At 43.2% G+C, this 20,732-nt stretch overlaps 1 protein-coding gene across 4 annotated transcripts in view; it reads right to left on the minus strand.

Annotated features, from left to right (window-relative positions):
• Positions 1–20,732, minus strand: part of l1cama (L1 cell adhesion molecule, paralog a) — a 42,956-nt gene that overhangs the window by 17,804 nt on the left and 4,420 nt on the right. For 2 of the 4 annotated variants that reach the window (XM_080898050.1, XM_080898049.1), the window contains exons 2-5: positions 3,728–4,085; positions 2,594–2,608; positions 896–998; positions 149–351 (exon numbers count right to left, since the gene is read on the minus strand). In XM_080898050.1, coding sequence (XP_080754176.1) covers positions 149–351; positions 896–998; positions 2,594–2,608; positions 3,728–3,857 — 451 coding nt within the window. In that variant the 5' untranslated portion in view covers positions 3,858–4,085. The remainder of the gene's footprint in view (positions 1–148; positions 352–895; positions 999–2,593; positions 2,609–3,727; positions 4,086–20,732) is intronic. The other 2 variants (XM_080898052.1, XM_080898051.1) reach the window with 1 other exon arrangement.

The following is a 20,732-nucleotide window of genomic DNA, read 5'->3' on the forward strand; positions in this document are numbered from 1 at the left end:
AGAGATGTTTTATATCTTTGATAGTATTTCAATGATGTTGTTCTTGCCTCGAGGGCAAGGACAAACAATTACAAATTGGGGCAAATATTTCACGGCTATATCTTTCAACAAGCGGTCGGTGGTTCACGAGTCGTCGACGTGCTCTTACCATCCGTGTTCAGTATGGCCTCGTTAGACACAGCTGTCCCCAGCTCATTGGATGCGTAGCAAACGTATTTGCCTTTGTACTTGTTCAGTGTGTCCATGGTGTTGCTAAGTGTGTAGAATGCGAATGAGCCAGAGCTTTCAGAGACCTTCAGCTCCGGGTCACTGCCTGGGTCAAAGTCTTCCCCGTCCTTTGCCCATCGGAAGCTAAAACAAAAAACAGAAGAGCCTGAATTTTTCTTCTTTCAAATATTCTGTCCCTTTGATGACACAAAATGACACAAATAGGGTGTCCTTACATTTTGCTTAATTTAAGGGCACAAATGAATAGCTGCAAAATTTACACAAGATGCCCCAGTCAGACTCGTGCTATAATTGTGATATTCATCTTTTCCTTGGCAATCGGAGCACTTTTCCACTTCAGAGCAGCTAAGACACTTTGAAAATATTGCTCGAGGGCTTAATGACATTTATCCCCAAATGGAACAAGAAATCTGACTAGGAGAAGCTGTGCTCTCATGTAATGCTAATATGTAGATGTCAGCTGAACAAGGAGACGGAAGGTCACCGTTCCAGATAACCAATAGTTGGTCTCCCCTGTGAATAATATAGCATTTTCATTCGTAATCAAATCATGATCTTTATGTTTGTGTGTGTGTGTGTGTGTGTGTGTGTGTGTGTGTGTGTGTGTGTGTGTGTGTGTGTGTGTGTGTGTGTGTGTGTGTGTGTGTGTGTGTGTGTGTTGACTAACATGGGTGAAGGGTTGCCAGAGGCTTCACAGTTCATGACGAAGTCTTCAGTGCTAAATACGGTGACAGACTCCGGCTGTGTTTTGATCACTGGAGGCCTCTTGACTGCATACATCAAAAGTCATAGTTAGTCGAGTCACAACACAGACATGTAAATGCACACACCCCAAACTGACTTGCAGGCTTTGCTTTGTTAAATTCACATGATGAGTGTCCATGATGCATGCTGCTATATCTCTAGCTTTAACACACAGATTGCATAAGACGCATCTCAGACTCATAGCAAATAGCACAGAATAACTAGAGACACCACTTATTTCCATATTTTAACAGCTGCAGAAAACTATATAGTCAATATCTCTTAAAAAGAGTCCCCTGAGATGGAGATGAAATGTAGGCCAAGGGAAAGAGTAAAGAGCAAGAGAGCAGGAGGAATAAATGGGTTGAGATGAGAGAAAATTGATACAGCATAATGTAAGAGGAAGAGTTCATATAAAAGAGGTATATAGCACAGTGTCCCCTGTGAGACTGAGACAGAAAGAGGGAGGAAAAAGTGGGCTTGGAAATGAAGCAGGGATTTTTTAAAGAGCAAATGAACAGGTTTCCCTTTCTTTATCATTGCTGTGCACAGCAGCCATAAAGCACATGCGGCATTTACATATGCACAAAAAAACAACTTGCTGGGCACAACACCAACATGTCTTTAACATATGTTATAAACCACAGTACTGTGTTATATAGTTCTTGAAATCAATTCAAATTTAAATGTTTTTCTCATATCATATCTTCAGGAACTATTCACACTGTTCTTCTTTGCAGTGGAACAGAAGCCACAGCTTGATACTTGTGAGTAGAGTCTTTAATTTGACTTTAAAGGAAAGAGACAGCGCTGCAGCCAGAGATAAATTTATATTATGTAGGTAAATGGGTAAAGGAAGGCACAGGACAGAGGGGGGGCGCGGTAGATGAGAAAAAGGCGATGAAGATGGAGAGCTAAGCAGACAGCGGAGATAGATGAACGTGCAGCAAAGAGAGAGCACATGCAGTGCGGCAGAAAAACTGAGCAAAAAGACGCAGAGACAGAGAGGGAACAAAAAAAACAAGGGGCAAGTTTGCAGAGATTTGGAAAGAGACGGATAGGGAGACTGCAGAAATTTAATGAAAGGATTCCCAGTGATGCAGGGAAATAAGCCCATTTCCTCAGCTGATCAAATTGAAGTTTGGGCTGCGGGCGTTGCTCCATTATTGGCAGAAGAGGAGGAGAGGAGCTGGTGCTTAGTGCTTTAACTCCTCTTTATTTCCTCGCGTCTTTGATCTGACAGCCCTGCTGCCTCCTAACCGACAGCAGCTCTTCAAACTTCCTCCTCCCTTCTCCTGCAGGAATTCCACCTACCGGGAGCCAATGAGGCTAAACACATATACACACCCAAACCTACACGCAGGTGCTTGTTGAAAATAAAACACACACGTCCTCACATGCGATCACAAACGCAGGATAAAACACAGACACTAGCAGCATAACACTGAAAGGGCACACAGATGCCAGGACTCATTTAAGTTCAGCACTGAAGTATATTTTGTTTGATGCGTGTTGGATGGAAAACAAAAACATGCTAATAAATTAAATGTACGGTTAAAGTGTTTGCAGTAAACATTGCCAGCATCCACATTAAGACATCAATAAACGTAAAAGCACTTACGATCTCTTATGCGGTCTGTTAGTCCACAGTGGTGGGCAGAGTCAAGGAAATGAAGGAAAATATTTTAATGATAGATAGATAGATAGATAGATAGATAGATAGATAGATAGATAGATCGCATTGAATAGTATTTATCACATATGAACAATGCAGCGGTGTAATATCTCCTTTAATAGGGCGTAGGTTTTAACCCTTGTCTCCTTGACACAGATCCTAAGGTATGCCATTTATTGATCCTAATCATTCATTCTCAGTGACTCTTATTGACATGGCACAGGCTTCCTAATTGAAGGCACCAGACACCTTGACCTTTTGCATCTCTGACCTGCTCCTCCCTCCTCCTCTTCCTCCTCACCATCATCCTCCCTTCATCCCTTCAACCCTCTCACCTCGCTGTCACCTAGCCTCCTCGGGGACCCATATGGGTAGATTTAATGCATTCATCAGCATTTGAGGGATGCGCATGTGTTTGTATACAGGCACTTTTGAAATTAGTGTAGGCGGCTGTGACTCACTGCAAGTAGTCTTAGATAAAGAGTTAACAACAAAAGCAGCAGTGGAGGAAATATCCTCTCTCTGTCTCTCTGCTGGAGCTTTGTGGGCAGGTTGACAGCAGCAGAGAAGATGAAGATCAATTTCCCTGTGGGGCCACAAACTCAGCTGTATTTCTAATGCCCACATATTACATCGAGGAGGTGAGTGAGGATAAACATCACTGGATTTTTTGTTGTATAACTCAACTGTTGATTGAATTACTCCCCAATCAGATTCTGGTTTGCACCATAGAAACCAGATCAATAGTAGGACTAATCAATACAGTAGGGGAGGATCAACTGCAAAGCAATTAGACGCCACACAGGCACAAAGGAGGCCTAACCAAAGAAACCCCAGCTCTAAATACTAGTGTCCTGTTATGTATTTACAGCATAACGGAGCTCTGTAACACTGAATACTGAGGTTACTGAAAGAGAAACGCGTGTTCATTCAGCTCATTTGCACTAATTAATCATGATAAAAGATTATTATTAGAGCCCTTTGATGAGGCAACAATGTAATTACCACAACAAATAGATCTTTGAACCACATGGAAGCATTCACAACCCACTAATAGGAATATTATGAATCAGTACTCACAATTGGGGGGAATATTTATGGCTGCTTGGCTGGGCTGGGTTGCAAGGGAGAGAAGGATGAGGACAAGGGGGAGGAGGCAGCTGGAGCACTGCCCCCTACTGCCAACCTGCTGTCGCTGCGTGTCAGGCATTGCTCACTGTCCCATCAAAGTCCCACCTGCTCACACACTTACAGTAAAATGCACACAGAGAGCAGCTTCACTCACACACAGACTCGTGCAAGTGTGAGGCTATGTTTCTTGTGCAAGAGGCTTTGGCTTTGCCTCCTATGCCTTTGATCTTCTTGTCCTCTCCCTCTGTTTTCCCCTCTCCTTCAGTGTTCTTCAAACCAGGTCCACGCCCTCCTGCTGGTCTCTGCTCTGAAAGATAGAGAGGAAAAAAGGGAAGGACATGCACAGAGAGGCCATGTGTCAGAATGAAAGAAAAAATACCCAGAGCCATGTGGTTAGATCAACAGACAGACTGAGACATAGAGTTAACAAACCAATCAGTCAACAATGCTCATCCCATCGAAAAAACAAAACAAAAAAAAAACACCAGCCAGCCTATCGCCCAACCTGTTCCTATTAAGAAAAAAAGAAAAAAACTATTTGGTTTTAATTGCATGACCAGTGGCCCGTATTGAGAGGCCAGTCAGCAGGACAGATGGGCTGAATACCACAACAAGAAGCTGAACAGAGCCTCCCAGCACCCAGATGGGCTGCAGACAGACAAATGCAGAGTGATGAAGTGATAAATCTGACGATACGCAAGACAGACAAACAAATAATTGATAATTAGGTTGACTGGTCAGGGCTGCACTGCATGAACTGAACAGTTTGTAGTGTACTGGGGTGATAGTATTGTGCTAAGTATGCGATAAAGATGCTATCAGTCCTGGTGAGTAAGGAAAACCACCCCTTCCTTTTAGTCTATCTATTCTCCATCTGTATCCTTGGAGTCGGTCCTCGCCACAACATGCAGGCTGTCCTCCCCCGCGGCACCACGTGGCGCAGCCCGCTGACTGTTTACACTACTCAGTATCACACACAAAGAGCTGTTATAGCACGCCATGATTAAGACGTGCGTGTGAGACAAAAGAAAGTGGCGATAATAGAGAGAGGGGCTGATCTGGCAGCTCTGCAGCCTGATCGAAGGAGTTTTGGCTCCGCTCACCGTTGTTTGCTGGCACTGCCACAGCAGAGTGATGAGTGACCTTGGGGAGTGGGGGGAAGGTCAGAGAGAAGAGGAGATGAAGAGCATGAAGAGCGTGGTGGGTGGGAGGACGATAGAGAGTGGTGATTATCGGTCATTTTCTTGTATCTAGTGGATAATTGCTGGTCATGTGTTTATTGTGGATTTTGTGTCACTCAGCAGAGATTGCACTGAACAATATCCTACAAAAGGACACAGGAATGTGGGATTTGTCTACATCAAAAGATCTATTCAGATTAAATTAAAGACCAAACAGAAGTCTTTAGTTAGGCTGTTTAAACTAACAGCATTGGGATTAAATGAGCCATTAAACTCACTTGCTTGCTTTGTCAGAAGAATGGAAAACATGGAGAGAGAAGGGGGAGGAGGGGTGAAGTAGGTGGAAGACTTTAGCAAGGATAAAAAGTGGAAAGTGGGATTGAGGAGGGGAGCAAGGGAGGGGTGAGACAGAGAGAGGCAGAGTAAAAGAGGGGGGAGCAAAGGTTGATGGGATGGGTGGAGAGATGTGAGGGAGGAGAGGAGGGATGACAAAGGGTGACAGCTGTGACGCTAATCCATCCACTCACACACATAGACACACATGTGCAAGATCTTCAAATCAGTGTGCATCATTCACTTTCTTGATAGTCCTCTTCTTCTTCAGTCCTTCTGTCGGCTTAAAGCCTCTTTAGTTGTTGTTGTTCTTAGGAAACAGGGAGCCAATTACAGTGATCCGGTCTTAAATCGGCCTCTCCAAAATACCATTAGAGGGGGATGAATAAAGCAGGACTAGTCAGGGTATTAATACTGGTGTTAATGTAATCTAAAGTGGGAGCTTGCCTAGCATTCAAGGAGATGGCAAGGGAGCGCTGTGTGGAGCAAAGCAAGACGCTGATTAATGATTAGGCATGCTATACCTTGTCATTCTGCCAATCACAGTTCACCAAGGGAGTTTGCTACATGCACGCACACACACGCATGCACAGGGATACACACAAAAGAAGCTTGTAATGCATGACCAGACCGACAGAAAGGAAAGAGGACAGACAGACACTTGGAGTGGTCTGACAGAGGATATCAAAAAGATAAAAGGGCATGGTCCAGTGGGCTTTAGTCAGGAGGAGGCAAAGCTTGCAGAGGAATATTCCAGTCCTGTTGAGGAGGAGCAGTAAAGGGGAACACTATAATGGGATGGGAATGGTGAAGAAATGACTGTCACATGAGACTGAGGCTGCGAGGTTGCCATGTAACGAGGCCAACCCTGCCACCCAAACATGCCGCCCAGACTGAAGCCCCACTCAGCCCCACTAACACACTCGCATACACACACACAGCTTCCACACTGTGTACACAGCATGAAGCCTCGTGGTCGCTCCATTATCACAGGAGCAAGAGACTGTCATTGAAGCAGATGTCTGATTTCACTTCTTCAGGGCGTCTGCTGTGCAGCTGTCAGTGATCCAATCCCATCCCTGTTACCTGCTTCATTTGACAGGGTCAAAGGTCATGCCTGGGATGGCTGCTCGCAGCTGGGCTGAGATGAACCTTCACGGTGTTTGAGTGCTTTTAAAAACTATTATCACCACTGGGATGTCAACGGGCACCATCAAAAGTCATTCAATCACAGAGAGACCGGAGAGTGAGCAGCATTGTGTTGAGATCCGAGGGCAAGGTCATTTCTGCTTTGCTACAACGTTGCTGAAAATTAGCCACCAACAGGTCGTGTATCAAACAAGCCGAGTCGACCGAGTCGATTTAGCAGCTCCTTTAAATATTCAAGCTTTGCTTTGAGGCATTTTGCCTAGAAAATGCAAATAACTCAAACATTTTGCATTATGCTGTTAGTACTGCCATCATTAGTAAAGTTTAACCACTGCAGCGCTGTTGTGATGTGTAACCCCCTGTTACCCATTAGAGAGAAGATCCCACCCATCCTTCCTCTGCAAAATGTTCTAATTAGCATTAAGCAGACATGTTGGGCGTTGTCGGGCACTTCCTGTGCTTAATAGGCTCGCTTGTTTTTGAAGAAGGTGGGGCAATAACACAAGATTAAACCTCAGTAGTCTAATCAGGTCTTGAGTTTCACATATATTCTCATCTCCATTATGCCAGTCAGCCACAAGTACATCATTTCACTCGTCCTAATGAACATAGCTGGTATTCCTTCCCCTTAACGGGAAGAAAACCACCATAAATATAGATATATGCGTTTATCTTAATTTTTTTTCGTTTGCAGCACATTTTGATCAGATACAACCGCTCTGTTGGATTCACGAGTGAACATGTGTGGGTGTGTTCAAGCATGTGTGCAGGTCTCGTGTCCTGTCATGCCTTGCTTTTAAATATTAACTACCTCCAGCTGTGAAGACGTGTAGGAGGAGAAGATGCAGGACGGAAGGAGGGGGGAGAAAAATAAATGAATACGTGCACCCCTTTACCCCTTCTTCTTCCCTGAGGGTTCTTCTGTCTGAAGAAGCATCCGATTTTTTTATTGTTTTGAAGAGAGAGAAGTGGATAGAGGGACAGGGGAGAGATGGCGTGATTTAGACAAAAGCAAAGGGAGCAGTACCTAAAGAAAGAGGGCGGATGGTTGGAGGCGTTACAGGAGAAGGGCAGTGAGAAATTGCAAAGGTCAGTGATGAGTACGAGTGAGGCGGGGTGTCTGTGAAACAAGGTGATGCTAGTGGGGGGTAGATGATCAGGCGTCCTACAGAGTGAATTATTCATAGATTTCTTCTTCCTGTCGGCACAATTTGCCCTAAATTCACCCAAATTCATAATTCATCTACTCCCCTTGCCATACATTTGGTTTGGTCCCAGACTGACAGCGACCGTCCATACCTGCTGCCTTTGGTGTGGCTGTCTGATTTTCTCCCTCAGACCCTCCCCTCTTCCTCTCTCTGGCAGGGTCATAGTTAATGCATGAGCCTGTTGCAGTGAGAACAGTCTTCGGCCCATTTTGTCGCTACAGCAGAAAAATACCACAAATCATGTGAAATAATACCAGCTCCCTGTTTCCGCTCTGTTCCCCAATTTTAACTCAGTCATTTGTCATTACTCACTCACCGCTGGGAAGATTGCCTTTCTCATAAGACTTTCTCGCATTTTGCAAAAGCATTTCTACTTAAGAGCCCACCTTTATAATAGGAACTGTCCAAGAACGATGAGCACCTATTTTCCTGTCACCATTTTCTTTTCATCAGTCTTCTCCTCTCTTTCAGTGTCAGCCCTCTTGGTAGCCGACACTAAAAGCTTTCTTCAATTCCCTTCTGATCGCTTTTCACAATACGTTTCAGAGTCCCTCCTCCTCTCTCCTCTTTTCTCTGCATTGAACCCCTTTTCACTCCATCACTTTAATAAACTGCTGGTGTAGCACTTTAGCTTGGACAATAGGCAGCGTGGTTGGTTAATTCAATATTTGCAACTTTAATGGAAAAGAGGCTTTATAGCACAGTGGTTTCCCACTGTGCTATAAAGCCTCTTCCCAGTGCCATCATGCCAGCACCCTTCGTTGAAAGGCCCAGTAACATATATCTCAAGACTGATGATCCACAGTCGACTCCAAATGGAAATTTAGTAGCTGGAAAAAGCTGCAGAGCTACAGCTTATCTGAAATCACGATACACAGACAGCGAATTTATCAATACCACTATTAGCATAAGCTCAGCAGTTGCATACTTTACTACTCCCACTGGTGTCAAACGTGGTGGCAGAAGGCACACCGCACAGCATCGCCATCATTTTCCAAAACGCGCACCTGTTTTCGAGGACCCCACCTCACTACAGGCCTCACCCCCCTCCCTCCGTTTTGACATGCATTAGGGTTTAATATTGGAGTGGCTCAACACAGGAGAAAATAAAGGTTGTCAGAGGAGCCGTGAGGGCAACCGCCCACTCCCTCCCTACCCTGGTTGCCATAACAACATGGTCTCCACACTGCATCCCCCCTTGTACATACAAATTCAGTTATTCACACACATGGACACTATCGGCTTTGCGGTATCACTTACATATGCACACACACGTAGGCACTGAGTGGTGCAAACTGACAGACTTTCCTCTCAGCACACACACACACAAGTGTGATTACTGGGTGTGCTCATATATTCACTGTTTGCACATATTTATAGCTTGCAAATTCAGGGATTATAAGGCTAAATAATTTACAAACTTATACAACAGAAAGTTAAATTACAAAACAGCAGTGCTGAGAGTGCTCCTCACCTCTCTATTCTCACTCTCTCTCTCTTTATTTCACAGTTATTCAGCGTATTACCAAGACTGCAGAAGAAGCTACCTCTGGCACGGTTTATTTATTGATGTTTTTCCCCTTAAGATACAATGGCAATGGTGGCAACAACACCCCCCCCCCAAAAAAAAAAAAGAAAAGAAAAGAGAGAGAAAAAATAGTGGTGAATAATTCAAGGAGAAGGGAGTGGACTCATTAAGATATCCGTCAGGTCCGGAGAGAGGCAGGAGAGGTGGATGGAGGGTAGAAGGGATGCAGGCAGGAGAAAGGGAAAAGAAGGGCAGCAGCGACGGGAGACCAGATGGGTGGAGCTAACAACAAAGTTGAGAACAAAAAAGTCTGAAAAATTAAAAATTCATCGTGAATGAAGGCGAAGAGAGAAAGAAATAGGTTGCAGAGATTTCTTTTCTTAAAGAAAGGTGAATCCTAAATGACATTAAAGGAAGAGAGATCTAGTTATGGGAACCCGGACCAGTAAAAGCTCTTTAATGATCAACATAGGGGTGTTACCCCCTGTAATAGTGTATCAGATTCCCGGTGTGTGTGTGTTGGGGGGGGTGCATGTGTTTAGGTGCACATAAGCCCGTCTCTGTTGCTGCGTGTATCAGTGAAGATCAGTCTGTGTGTCAGCAGGTCAGCTAATCGCTCTTATCAGCTAATGGAGCCAGTCTAGCAGATGGAGACCTGCCTTTGACTCTGGCATGCTAGTTGCTGCGCACTTAAGTACAAAACTGATAAGACAATTTACTTGTCTTGCCTGTCAGTCAGCTGGTTGTGGGAAATGAAAGTGTATGTATGTTCAAAGGGGGGGTGGGTGAATTGAATGGAGATGTTTTTGTGACTGGATAGCTAAAAACATGAGGGAGTAAAACAGGTTCAACATGTGGTCAATGAAAATCACTTCCCATTTCCTTTAATTTCACCTGCAAATTAAACATAATAACATTACAAGAAAACAGAAAACCCAATCTTAAAAAACAAACAAACACACACAGATAATGCGAAGGAAGCAAATCAAATCTTTTCTGTACACTAAGGCCTGCTGTGCACTCTGTATGTGCAAGCAAACACTCACACACACGCTGTGACTTCGTACTCACACATACTCAAATATAAACCCTTACTGCTGCTGAACTTCTGCTCGTGGGCGTCATTTGCCTCATTAGCAACATCATCAGTCAGAGTCTGTGCCTGCAGCACAAACGCCGCTAATTACAGACACACCCTCAGTGTCACGCTGAAGATATAAGATGTGTTGCATCCAGATACCCCCCCACCCCTCCTACACACACACCACACTTCCTCTTAGGTAAGATAAAACACACAATGGTTCTGCAGCACACTACGAATAATTCCACACTTATGCACATCATATATCTTATAGGCACACTGTTGTGTAAACTGTATTGTAGGAGCATACTAGCTTGTGAAGCTATTTCTTGTGCCATAATGGTTTAGTGTCCATACAGCAGAGAGTTAATGGTGTTAGCCAGAGTAAATAGGGGCAATCATGGCATTATGAAATTATGTGGAAGAGCTATTACGAGTGACCTTCTCTCTTTCCCCTCTCACGTCTCCTGCTCCATCCTACACTCCTTGCATTCTTTTGTTTGTTTGTTTGTTTGTTTGTTTGTTTTTTATCTCTGACAGTCAGCCTCTTCCTCCCTCTCCTCATCCCCCAGAGTGAATAACTTGCTTCTTTTTAGTTTTATTTTGACATGCATTTTGACCTTCACTGACACTTTTTGTTCCCCTGTGAGGACATATTCTGTTTGGGAACTGAGATTCAGGGGGGATACTTGAGTAATTGTGTTTGTATGCAGCTATTCATCCCTTAGAGATAAAAATAAATAAATGAATAAAAATACCAGCTCAGATGGGGGAAAAGGAAATTTTATGTTTGTTTGTTAGTAAAGCCTTTGGGGATCAAACTGGAGATAGGCTGGGCTGTGAAAAGGAGCTAACATTAGTATATCTGTCACTGTTAGCCTCGAAGCCAAACACAGCAGCTTAGCTGCAGATCACAAACACGCTACAGCAACAAAAAAAGGGGGCCAGCAGGAAACCAGGCACTGAAGCATTGTATATGATGCTTGAAAAGCTAAACCATTTTATTTAGATGGGCACAAAACATTGACTCTGTGATAACTTTTCCATATAGGTCGTGTTGTTATTGAATCAGCCATCCATAAATGCAGTGAAAGCTGTAAAAATAAAAAGGGAAGGCTGTAGTGCTTTAGTTATCACATGAGCCTCAGGTGTGAATAGGAGCATATGTCTGCATATGTGTGGGTTGCATCAGTGCAGAGAGCAGGTGGAGGGAGGCCTGCTGTGTGCTGCAGGTAGTGATTTCTAAAGAAGTGCTGTGCATTCAGTCATTCATCTGACAGAGAAAAGGGTGTGGTCCCTCGGGTAGGTGATAAGTGGCCTATATAGCGCTGCAGGACTCAGCTGCCAGCCACTTGTGTGACACACAAGAACACGTGGCCACATCCATAGGGAAAAGCAGCATGCCATAACCTGAAGAGATGGGCAGGGTGTTTATGTCGCCTACTGCCCCCATCATAACAGGATAGATAGCAGAGAGCCCCGTACCTGAGTGAAATTCATACCAAACAAATCTGAGAGTTGTTTCTGTGTCTCCATTTTCCAGGTTTTGCAGGTATTTTTCTTTTTATTTAGCTTGAATTTCTAGTAGATAGATTTGCCCGTGGGCTTCTCTGCAGAATGCTTTATGCCAAGACTTCAGTCTTTGCCAGACGCATTTGTCAAGGTCTCCTTACGTTGGATGTAATCCGTTTTTTTCCACCACTTCAGGGAAATGAGCTGCTGGCAGGGCAAGGTCACACATAGTGCTTTGCGAACACGTTTGCATGGAAGAGCCCCAGTGGCCGAACGACTGTGTGAAAGAGGATGGATTTTGTTTCTAGCGTTACACTGGGCTTGTAGAGACATGAAGGAATCGCACAGGAAATTACAGGAATCACATGAATGAAAACATACACAACCCACACACAAAATGTTCCTACTCATCACTTCATTGCTAAAACAAAGCAAACAAGAGAAACCCTGCAAAAAAAATAAAAAAAATATATAACACAAACTAAACTAGCTGCAGTAATAGAAGTAGAGGAGATGCAGAGTTACCGAAACAGCTTGGAAGATCCACTGATTGACATGTTTAAAATACCAGGTTACACAAAAAGCTTCTCGACAAACCCATTAACTTTGTTAAAAGTTGCACTCATTTTAAGTGCTACTCATTTAATCAAATAGAAGGTCTTCTAGGGACAAGAGCGGAGATAACATCCCTAAACAGCTAGTAAATATCTATGGAGTGGAAACAAAGTGGGAAAATAAAAGTGGCTGTGATAAGGAGGAAGAACAGGGTTAAAGAAAGGATCATGTTTGCAGTATTTTTTAGGTTTTTGTAAAACTTCAAACAGTTTAAAAAATGATTATCGAGTCATCAGCTGCAGTGCACTTTTTTTGAGGTAGCACTGCCTCCCAGCACTCAGTGCACAACTAAAAGCATATTTCATATAAGAGCCAGCATTACCAACGAGCAGTGGTATTGATTTGTTTGTTGTTCAATATGGAAATGTTTTTTCTTCCTGCTGTGCTTGCTTTTTTTTCCTTTTACACACCCAACCTTTTCCCCACACTACCAAGGCAAGTCACTCGTTTGGTTTAGTCAATAAGGACTGAAGATGGTTTCAGCCGAGTCTGATGAATTCCTAACAGTTAACGTGAAGCTGATTTTATTTAGGAGGAGAAAGAACTGTGACTTAATCGTAGCAAGCTGTTATGTTTACAGGGTTCCAGACTGTAAAAACGACTCTCTTAAACACCCAAAAAAATCCTCAAATTTTGACATTTCCTTCTGCTGCCTCTGTAGGTTTATCGTTTTTAATATTTATATGAAACTACAGATGGTTATTATGTAAGTATGTGCACAGGCTCAGACAAACATGCCCGACTAGAGCTGCTTGTTGCGCACACAGAAAGGCTCAGATACACACACCGACACACAGGCAGGTGCATGCAGCAGCAGACTAAAGGCAACGCTAAAGTCAGTTTCAAAGGATTTGCATGCCATTCAAATGGGATTGATTGAGGATAAAAGAAAGCAAAGCGATCTGGGAAACAGAGTTTGCATAGTAATATGACTACCAGGCTTCATACATGACCTCAGCTTAGTCGTGCACACCCACTCTGTGTGCGTCCCCGTGAAAAAGTCTGTTTACCTGAGATGTGACAGGTCAGTATTCTTGTGAAAGACGAATTTTATTTGCTGTAGTTTGTGTGTATGAGCTTTTATATGTGTGTGTCTCTCAGTGTGTGTGTGTGTAGGTGTCAATACCCCTGCCTCCCTTTTCCTTTCTCACCTCACTATCACCATGACAACCTCTTGACTCCAGCTCACTGGCACAGTGCAAATATTTCTCTCCCTGCCCCCTCCCACATGTTCATCCTCCTCACCCCATCCCCCCCATCCCCTGTCTCCTTCGTCATAGATGTGCACTTTTATACTCGCTACCTTCATCTTCTGTCTCCTGCGTGTCGCCTTCACTTGCGCTTTCCCCGATCTCCCGTCTTTCTCCAGTTCTCTCGTTTTGTCTACATGCTACCAACACTTGAAAGAGTTCATCATTCCCGGCTGTCAACTTTTAAGTCTTTTAATTCCACTCCTGTCTCTCTTACCCTTCTATTGTCAGTTCCCTGCTCCCTGTTGATTGCTTCGTGCTATAAGTAGAAAACCACGCCTTTTCTCTCTCTAAACTCCCCCAGACCCCCTACCAAGCTTCTGCTGCTTTGTGGAATGCAGCTATCCTGCACTACATCTTCATTACAGCCACCCTTCTAGGATCATACACAATGCAATTACAGGTAGCGTTCTATCAACCTCCACCATCAGCTTCTATCAAGCCTGCGAGAGGCAGGGGAGTCTAAGGGGAAATCTGCAGGCTGGCACAGCATCGATACGGTCCCTCGACCCTAAGTGGCTGACTAACTCCCTTCGCATCTGTTATCATTATCATCAGAAAACCATTTCTGTTCTGTAACTAAATCCAATCATTACCAGCGGAGTCCAAGGTGGGGATGTATCTGAGGCGGAGCAGCTTGCGCTCTCCAACAGAGAAGGGCCAGGCTCCATCAAAGGCTGCAGTGTTATCTGAGGCGCACAGCCCTGTTTCCTCTGCAGACCCCTCTGTAAATCCCCCTCCCCGCGTCTCTGCACAGCTCCAGCCCCTCCACGCACCAGTGTGTAGTGGTGCAAAGAGATCAAGGACGTGACATTTTGCGGCGCGTGCATCAATTTTCAGCGAGGCGCAATATGAAAGAGGGTAAACAGACAACCTGTTCTGTCTCGGCTGTGTGCGCATCAGCCTGTTTGCGTCATCTCCCGTCAGACATTTAAAGGGAGTGACAAGCATATCTGGCTTTATATCATCTATTCCAGGAGGCAGACAGAGTGAATAAGCAAAAAATAAATAAATACAAAAAGACAGAAGTGAGGATGCTGTTTCATCTCTTTTGCAGCTCCTATCTTCCTTGCTTCATTGCTCCTGCATCACATCACTTTTCTTTTCCCTATCCACTTGGGGTATTGCCCCATAAACAAAAAGGCCCCAGCCTTGGCCTTGTCCCTAAAATAGTCTCTCATATCTCTTTCCTTCCCATTTTGCTTCAGTTATGAAAGGTGACAGAAAGAGTTTGTCTCCAATTCCAATGAGAGCAGGAGAGGAAAACAGCGAGAGAGAAAGGCCACAGGGAAGCACCGAACACTCTAGCAACCTTCGCCTGCAGCTAAACAACAAGATGCTATGTTCATTGAGGAACATGTTCTGACAATGCACGTCTATATGTGCACGCATACCAACTGTTGATCTAAGCATGCAGAGCATAACGATACATGTTTTCTCATAGAGAAAAAGATCCGGGGTAACGCTCTGGTACACTAAATCCCCTGCAACAGTGGCAGATATCTAATTCATCTTCACCCCATGATAGTACGGATCAAAACCCGCTGATTCTGCTGGTTTCTATATAGGACACCCACAACACACGTCAGCAACTCCCGCCTGCTACAACTAGCCAGACAAACACAGGTTTTGCATGACAACATGTCTCAAATAACTCTGAGACATCTTTCCTTTATTGAAACTGAAAGGACAAACCAGCTGTCCTGACACTTGTGGAGGCGGACGGGCCCCGCAGGCAGGCCGAGGGGTCGAAGCACAGGAAGCGACGCGTGTGTGATGGCTGCAAAGCTGGTAACAGCCCTGTCACGAACGTTTTATTGTTGGCTTATTTGTCCCCCTTCTGAACCACAGACTGGTCAAAACAGCGTTCGCTGCATACTTAAATAAAACATAAACTGTCTGGAGAAACAAAAAGACACGTAGGATTATGGAGGGGGACTAGCATCGAAAAACATCTAGAGAGACATATGAAGGTGGAAGATGCATACTGGGAATTAAAGTCATTCCAGCAGAGAGCGCATGTTGTCTGTTCAGTCTGCAGGTGTGCAGGCGAATTTGTGCTTGACAGGTGTGCATCTGCCTCTGCTCGCGGTGACATTTTAATCGCTGCGGGCTCTCTGTCCTTTACCCTCCCATCTCCCTCTGCTCCCTGTGTCTTTTCCTCTTTATCTTCTCTCAGCGCCTTTCCATCTCAACCTCCACATTCTCGCAGTTCCTACGCACGCCCTGAGCAGGATCAAACTTTAATTGTTCAATCAAAACGATTAAAAGGTGACTGATAACAAAGGTCTTCTCTTTCTCTGCCAGCTCTCTCACCTGCTTCCCCTTTCCCCTCCCAACCTGCGTGAGTGCCTGGAGGATGAGGTCTCTGCGTTTGCGTGTAATTACCTCGTTAAGCTCATTAACAATGTCCGGACCCTCGGTCTATTCTCTCCAGTTTCTTTATCCATCTCCATGCGGTTTGTTTATGCTCCGCATCCGTTCCCTCTTCATCTCCCTGCATGTGGCACGCGCCCCCCTGAATAAAGCTGTGTTGTTTTCTTCTTGTTGCTCCTGCGTTTTCTCTTGGGGACTGTCCCTTTCATCTTTTCCTCACATTAACAATCCTCACGGCGTCCTGCTACACAAGTAAATCCTCTCTTCAGTAAAGATTTAAACAAATGGTTTACAAAATAGCTGCACCAAGTGCGCCCTGTGAGTTTGGCCGCAAACACTGCTCAGCAGGAAGAGCACAGTGGCTGATGTAAACAGACAGTTTTAAAGCAAAATATAGAGTTGAGTTATTGCAACTTGGGCCTGTGAGAGGCTCTCTGTAGTGCTCTGCCCAATTACCCCTAATCAATTCAGAGAGCAGACTGAAACGACTGCAACACCAACCTGATTTTAAAAACAAAGAGGGGGGAATAAGAAGAACAGTTTCACATACAGGATCCTTTTCAGGTAGATAGTGTGTGGATTGTGTAGCAGGGAAGCGTGGCCTATTTTATTCTGGCTAAGAGCAGATACGGATGGATGATGAGAGGGATGTAGGTCAGAAATGGTAGCAAAAACAACAGAAGTTAGGTTACATTATATAAACCCTCTCTCGTCGCTGTGTAAAGTCTCTGTGGCATGCAAATTATTTTGCAACTTGGCCAAATAAATATAATGAGGTGGCGAAGCATCCCTGGATACACTGGGCAGAAGGCAGATAGGAGAAGTTGCCAAACAAAATATGCCTAAGCAGTTTCCTTCACTAACTCTTTAGACATCCCTGTTTAGAATTTCTAATAAATGCAATGAATAATTTCTAGCACAGTGTGATGGATTTGCAGTCTTATAGCGGGAGGGATATTTAAAGTCTTTAATTACATAAAAATGAAATCTCGCAGATAAACAGTTTTTGTAAGAAATGTCTTCTGCCTGCTCATGCAGGAAAGAAACCAGCAACCATTATAGTTGGACACCTTTCACCAAATCTCATCTACCAGATAATTCTTTTCTCTTTGATGTTTTCGGCGTTTTTTCTCCTCTGCATTTGATTTTTTCTCTCCTGCTGTTCATAATCAATTTTCCTTCTCCGTAGGTCTTTTCTTACGATCCGTCCTCGTTGTCTCACACTCTTTTGTCTGACGTTACCCTGTTTTAACCCTGTATGCCCCCCATCTGCTCCCCTCCGGCCAGCACTTGAATACATGCGGTGGGTGTAGTGTGTAATAGGATGGCACAGTAGGTAAGATTAAATTAGGCCTGTGTATGGGGATTACAACCCACTCAAAACCTGATCCTTTCCCACTCTCTGTAATCCAACCCTAATGAATATATCATGCCTGACACAGCAGATAAAACGCCTCCAAGAAAGTAGAGTCACAACATCACTGAGACATGAAGAGAAGACAGATTGTTGGGAGCAATTTTATCAAACATTTAAGCGATGACCACAGAGTCACAGAATCGCATTTTCAACAAGTTTTACTTGAAGCGAGGAGTGGGAGTCGCATCCTGAGTTACACAGTGTTTACGAGTACTTCAATGTGCAGACGTGCCAGAACTGTATGATCGTATCCTTATTACTTCTTATCTCATCTCAACCTTTCCCACCACTGCATCAGTTTTCAGTTAGTGTCACTGTTGGTTTCTTTTTCAACCACACTTTTCCTGTCTCACATGTTATTTTTGCAAGTACATCATGATTAACTGCTCTCGTGCAGACATAAGCAATGGTTTTTACCAACATTTTCCATCACAGATACAGACAGTCTGATACTTGCATCGCCGGAAGTACTTGAAGATGCCGTTTCAGTGCAAGTTTGTCCTCATGCTTGCGCTTCATGCCCCATCTATTTCAGTTATGGCTCATTCAAATGAGGTGTAGGAGTACCGCGAGAATGAGGCAAGTGAAAGCAAATCAATACACTTAAATGTCAACACTCCAAATAAATAAGCCTTCAGAGGGATTCAAAACACTCAAAGCACACTGTATTTCAAATGTGAGAAAATGGAGAGTGCGACTCCGTCACTGGACGGCATCCAGCACACTTACCTTAATGTCTGAAGAAAAGCGGATTGTCTGTGCTCCAGATTATGCATGTCGTGTGGCAAACGGGCTCCCCATCATTTCAAACATTCAGCCACGTCTATGAAATACTAACTGTGCAAAAGATACATTTGTACAAGTAAAATGTTGCCTGTCTGTCTAAACTGTTTAAAAGTGTATCCAGTTATGATGGGAAACAAATGAGCTGGCATGAAAGTTATGCCAAGGACACTGAGAAGAACGGTCCGAAGGGAAAACAAGAAGAGAGGCACGGAGTACAGATGAAGAATAAATTCTAGAAGCATTGAGAAACCCTCTCAAAATCTCAGAGGAGCTGCATGATGTAACTTAAAGCAACAGTGCAGATGTAGCCTACAGTTCTGAGATATATCACAAACCCAAATTTCATTAAAAATGCAGCCAGCTTCTTAGCAACAAATCAATAAATTAGTAAACCAACGAGGCCGTGTCTTCTTAATAAACAGCCAGTGTAATGAAAGCCACAATGGGGCGATGATATGTGAAGTCCCCAAAGTATCATAATGTGGTCGGAGATGTTGTCAGTATCGTCACACGAATGTGTTAGCTTTTATTAACACAACCGTGAGACGGATGAGAGCTCAATTTGGTAGCGTGGAGCCAGCAAAAAAGGAAAAACCAGGAAAATCAGAAAAATCAGTCAGGAAAAATCAAATTCAGTGCTTTCAAAAAAAAGACAATGCTTTCCTCCAGAGGACGTACATTTTATAAATGCATTTTTAAAGACAACTCACTCTACAAATGCATTTTTCAGAAGGTATGTTAGTCCAGAGCTACATGCTGATGCTACACGCTGAGATACCTCCCCGCCTACAAAACTTCTTTATGAAATGCAAATGAAGGGTGTTTGTGAGATGCTATAACACTCGGCCACTTCCACTACTGTGACTACAAAACCCAGAGATGGCAAAAGTACAGACATTCTGTACTTAAGCAGAAGTACAGATACTAGTGTTAAAAAATACTGCAGTAAAAGTTGAGGTGCTGATTCAACTTTACTCAAGTAAAAAGTAAAAAAGTACAGGCTCTGAAATATACTCAAAGTAAGAAATCAAAAATTAGAAGATGTTTCTACCAGCTATTCATGCGCTACCTGAGCCTTGTGCTACATTAATGTCATAATAACATAATATTAGAAGATGCCTAATTTTTAATTATAATTGTATTCAGCTTGAATCAGAAGGAAAATAAGAAAATATCTCTATTTTTTGTTTAGAAAATATCTCTATTTTCTATTTTTTCTCTATTTTAAACTATATGAAAATCACTGATGTTGTTTTATATATACACACATATATATGTATATATATGTGTGTATATATAAAACAACATCAGTGATTTTCATATAGTTTAATGTAGCGTAATTTCGCAGCTATCTAGAAGCTATAGCACATAAATTTTAATGTGAATAATGAATAATCCATCAAAAGATACTTTACATTGTCTTTAACAAATTAAAAAATAATATTCCAACACTGGTATTTGATGAATAATTAATTCCTTCATCTGGTCACTGTGAATTGTGACTGATGCACACAATTAGGCAGAGGAGCATCTTCGACATTAAACAGAAGACTTCATAGAGACAGATACATGCAGTGGGGAAATACACTGGACAGAGGGTCAATTTAGTCTAATTATAGCTACTGGGGTGGACAATAAAGCCTCTTTCATAGAGCTGACTGTGGTCCACAAGGAGTGACGCTGAGGGGAATTCTCTATGTTGCTGAGACAAAGAGATAATTTTGCAAGAGACAGAAAAAGGATGAGGAGAGCATCCGGGAGGACAGACAGAGTTTCATATCTCCCCTAATTCATATTCAGTGTGCAGCTTTATTGCTTTGCAGCTTTTCAGTATGATTCTGTGTGATTTACATCTTTTCATTTCAAGACACATCGAGTAAAAAATTTAAGTCACAGGATTAGAACGATTTGCAACGTAATGATAGAGCGATAACGATTTTTTTTATTTTTAATTATCTTATTTAAAGAGTTTCTTTCCACAATATCTTGGGCCTCCAGCTGGGTTATTGGTTTGTCAGTAATTAATTTCTCTCCTGGGTTTCAGTTTTGCAATTTTAACTGCCAATATCATATTTGTTACCCAGGGGAATACTGCCATTTCTCCTCGCCCATACCATCACTTCTAAAGCTATATTAAAGTGATAAAGTAATTCACTCTGCCAAATTAAATTTGTTTCCATACATGACGCCTCTATTTGGGCCTTGGTCTCCGTCACAGGTTCAATTGTATAATAGGGATGGATTTATGAGTCTTTGTCTGAGTCTTTTTCTGGGAAGGCTAATCGGAGCCTCAGCCATTACTTTGATTAAGATCCTGATGCGGTTTTGTCTGATCATTGTATGAATACTGATACGACATGAAAGACTGGAGGAAGGAGAAAAAACAAGACATTCAAAGGCAGCAACATGAAGTGGGGGCTTTTTTCCACAGGGGAGGAATTTATTCTGGGGTTGTTTCTTTTTTTACAATTATATATTACATATCATAATAGTTTATAATTAATATTTGTGATGCACA

This window comes from Rhamphochromis sp. 'chilingali' (genome assembly GCF_963969265.1).
Source record: "Rhamphochromis sp. 'chilingali' genome assembly, chromosome: 12".
Classification (NCBI taxonomy): Eukaryota; Metazoa; Chordata; class Actinopteri; order Cichliformes; family Cichlidae; genus Rhamphochromis; species Rhamphochromis sp. 'chilingali'.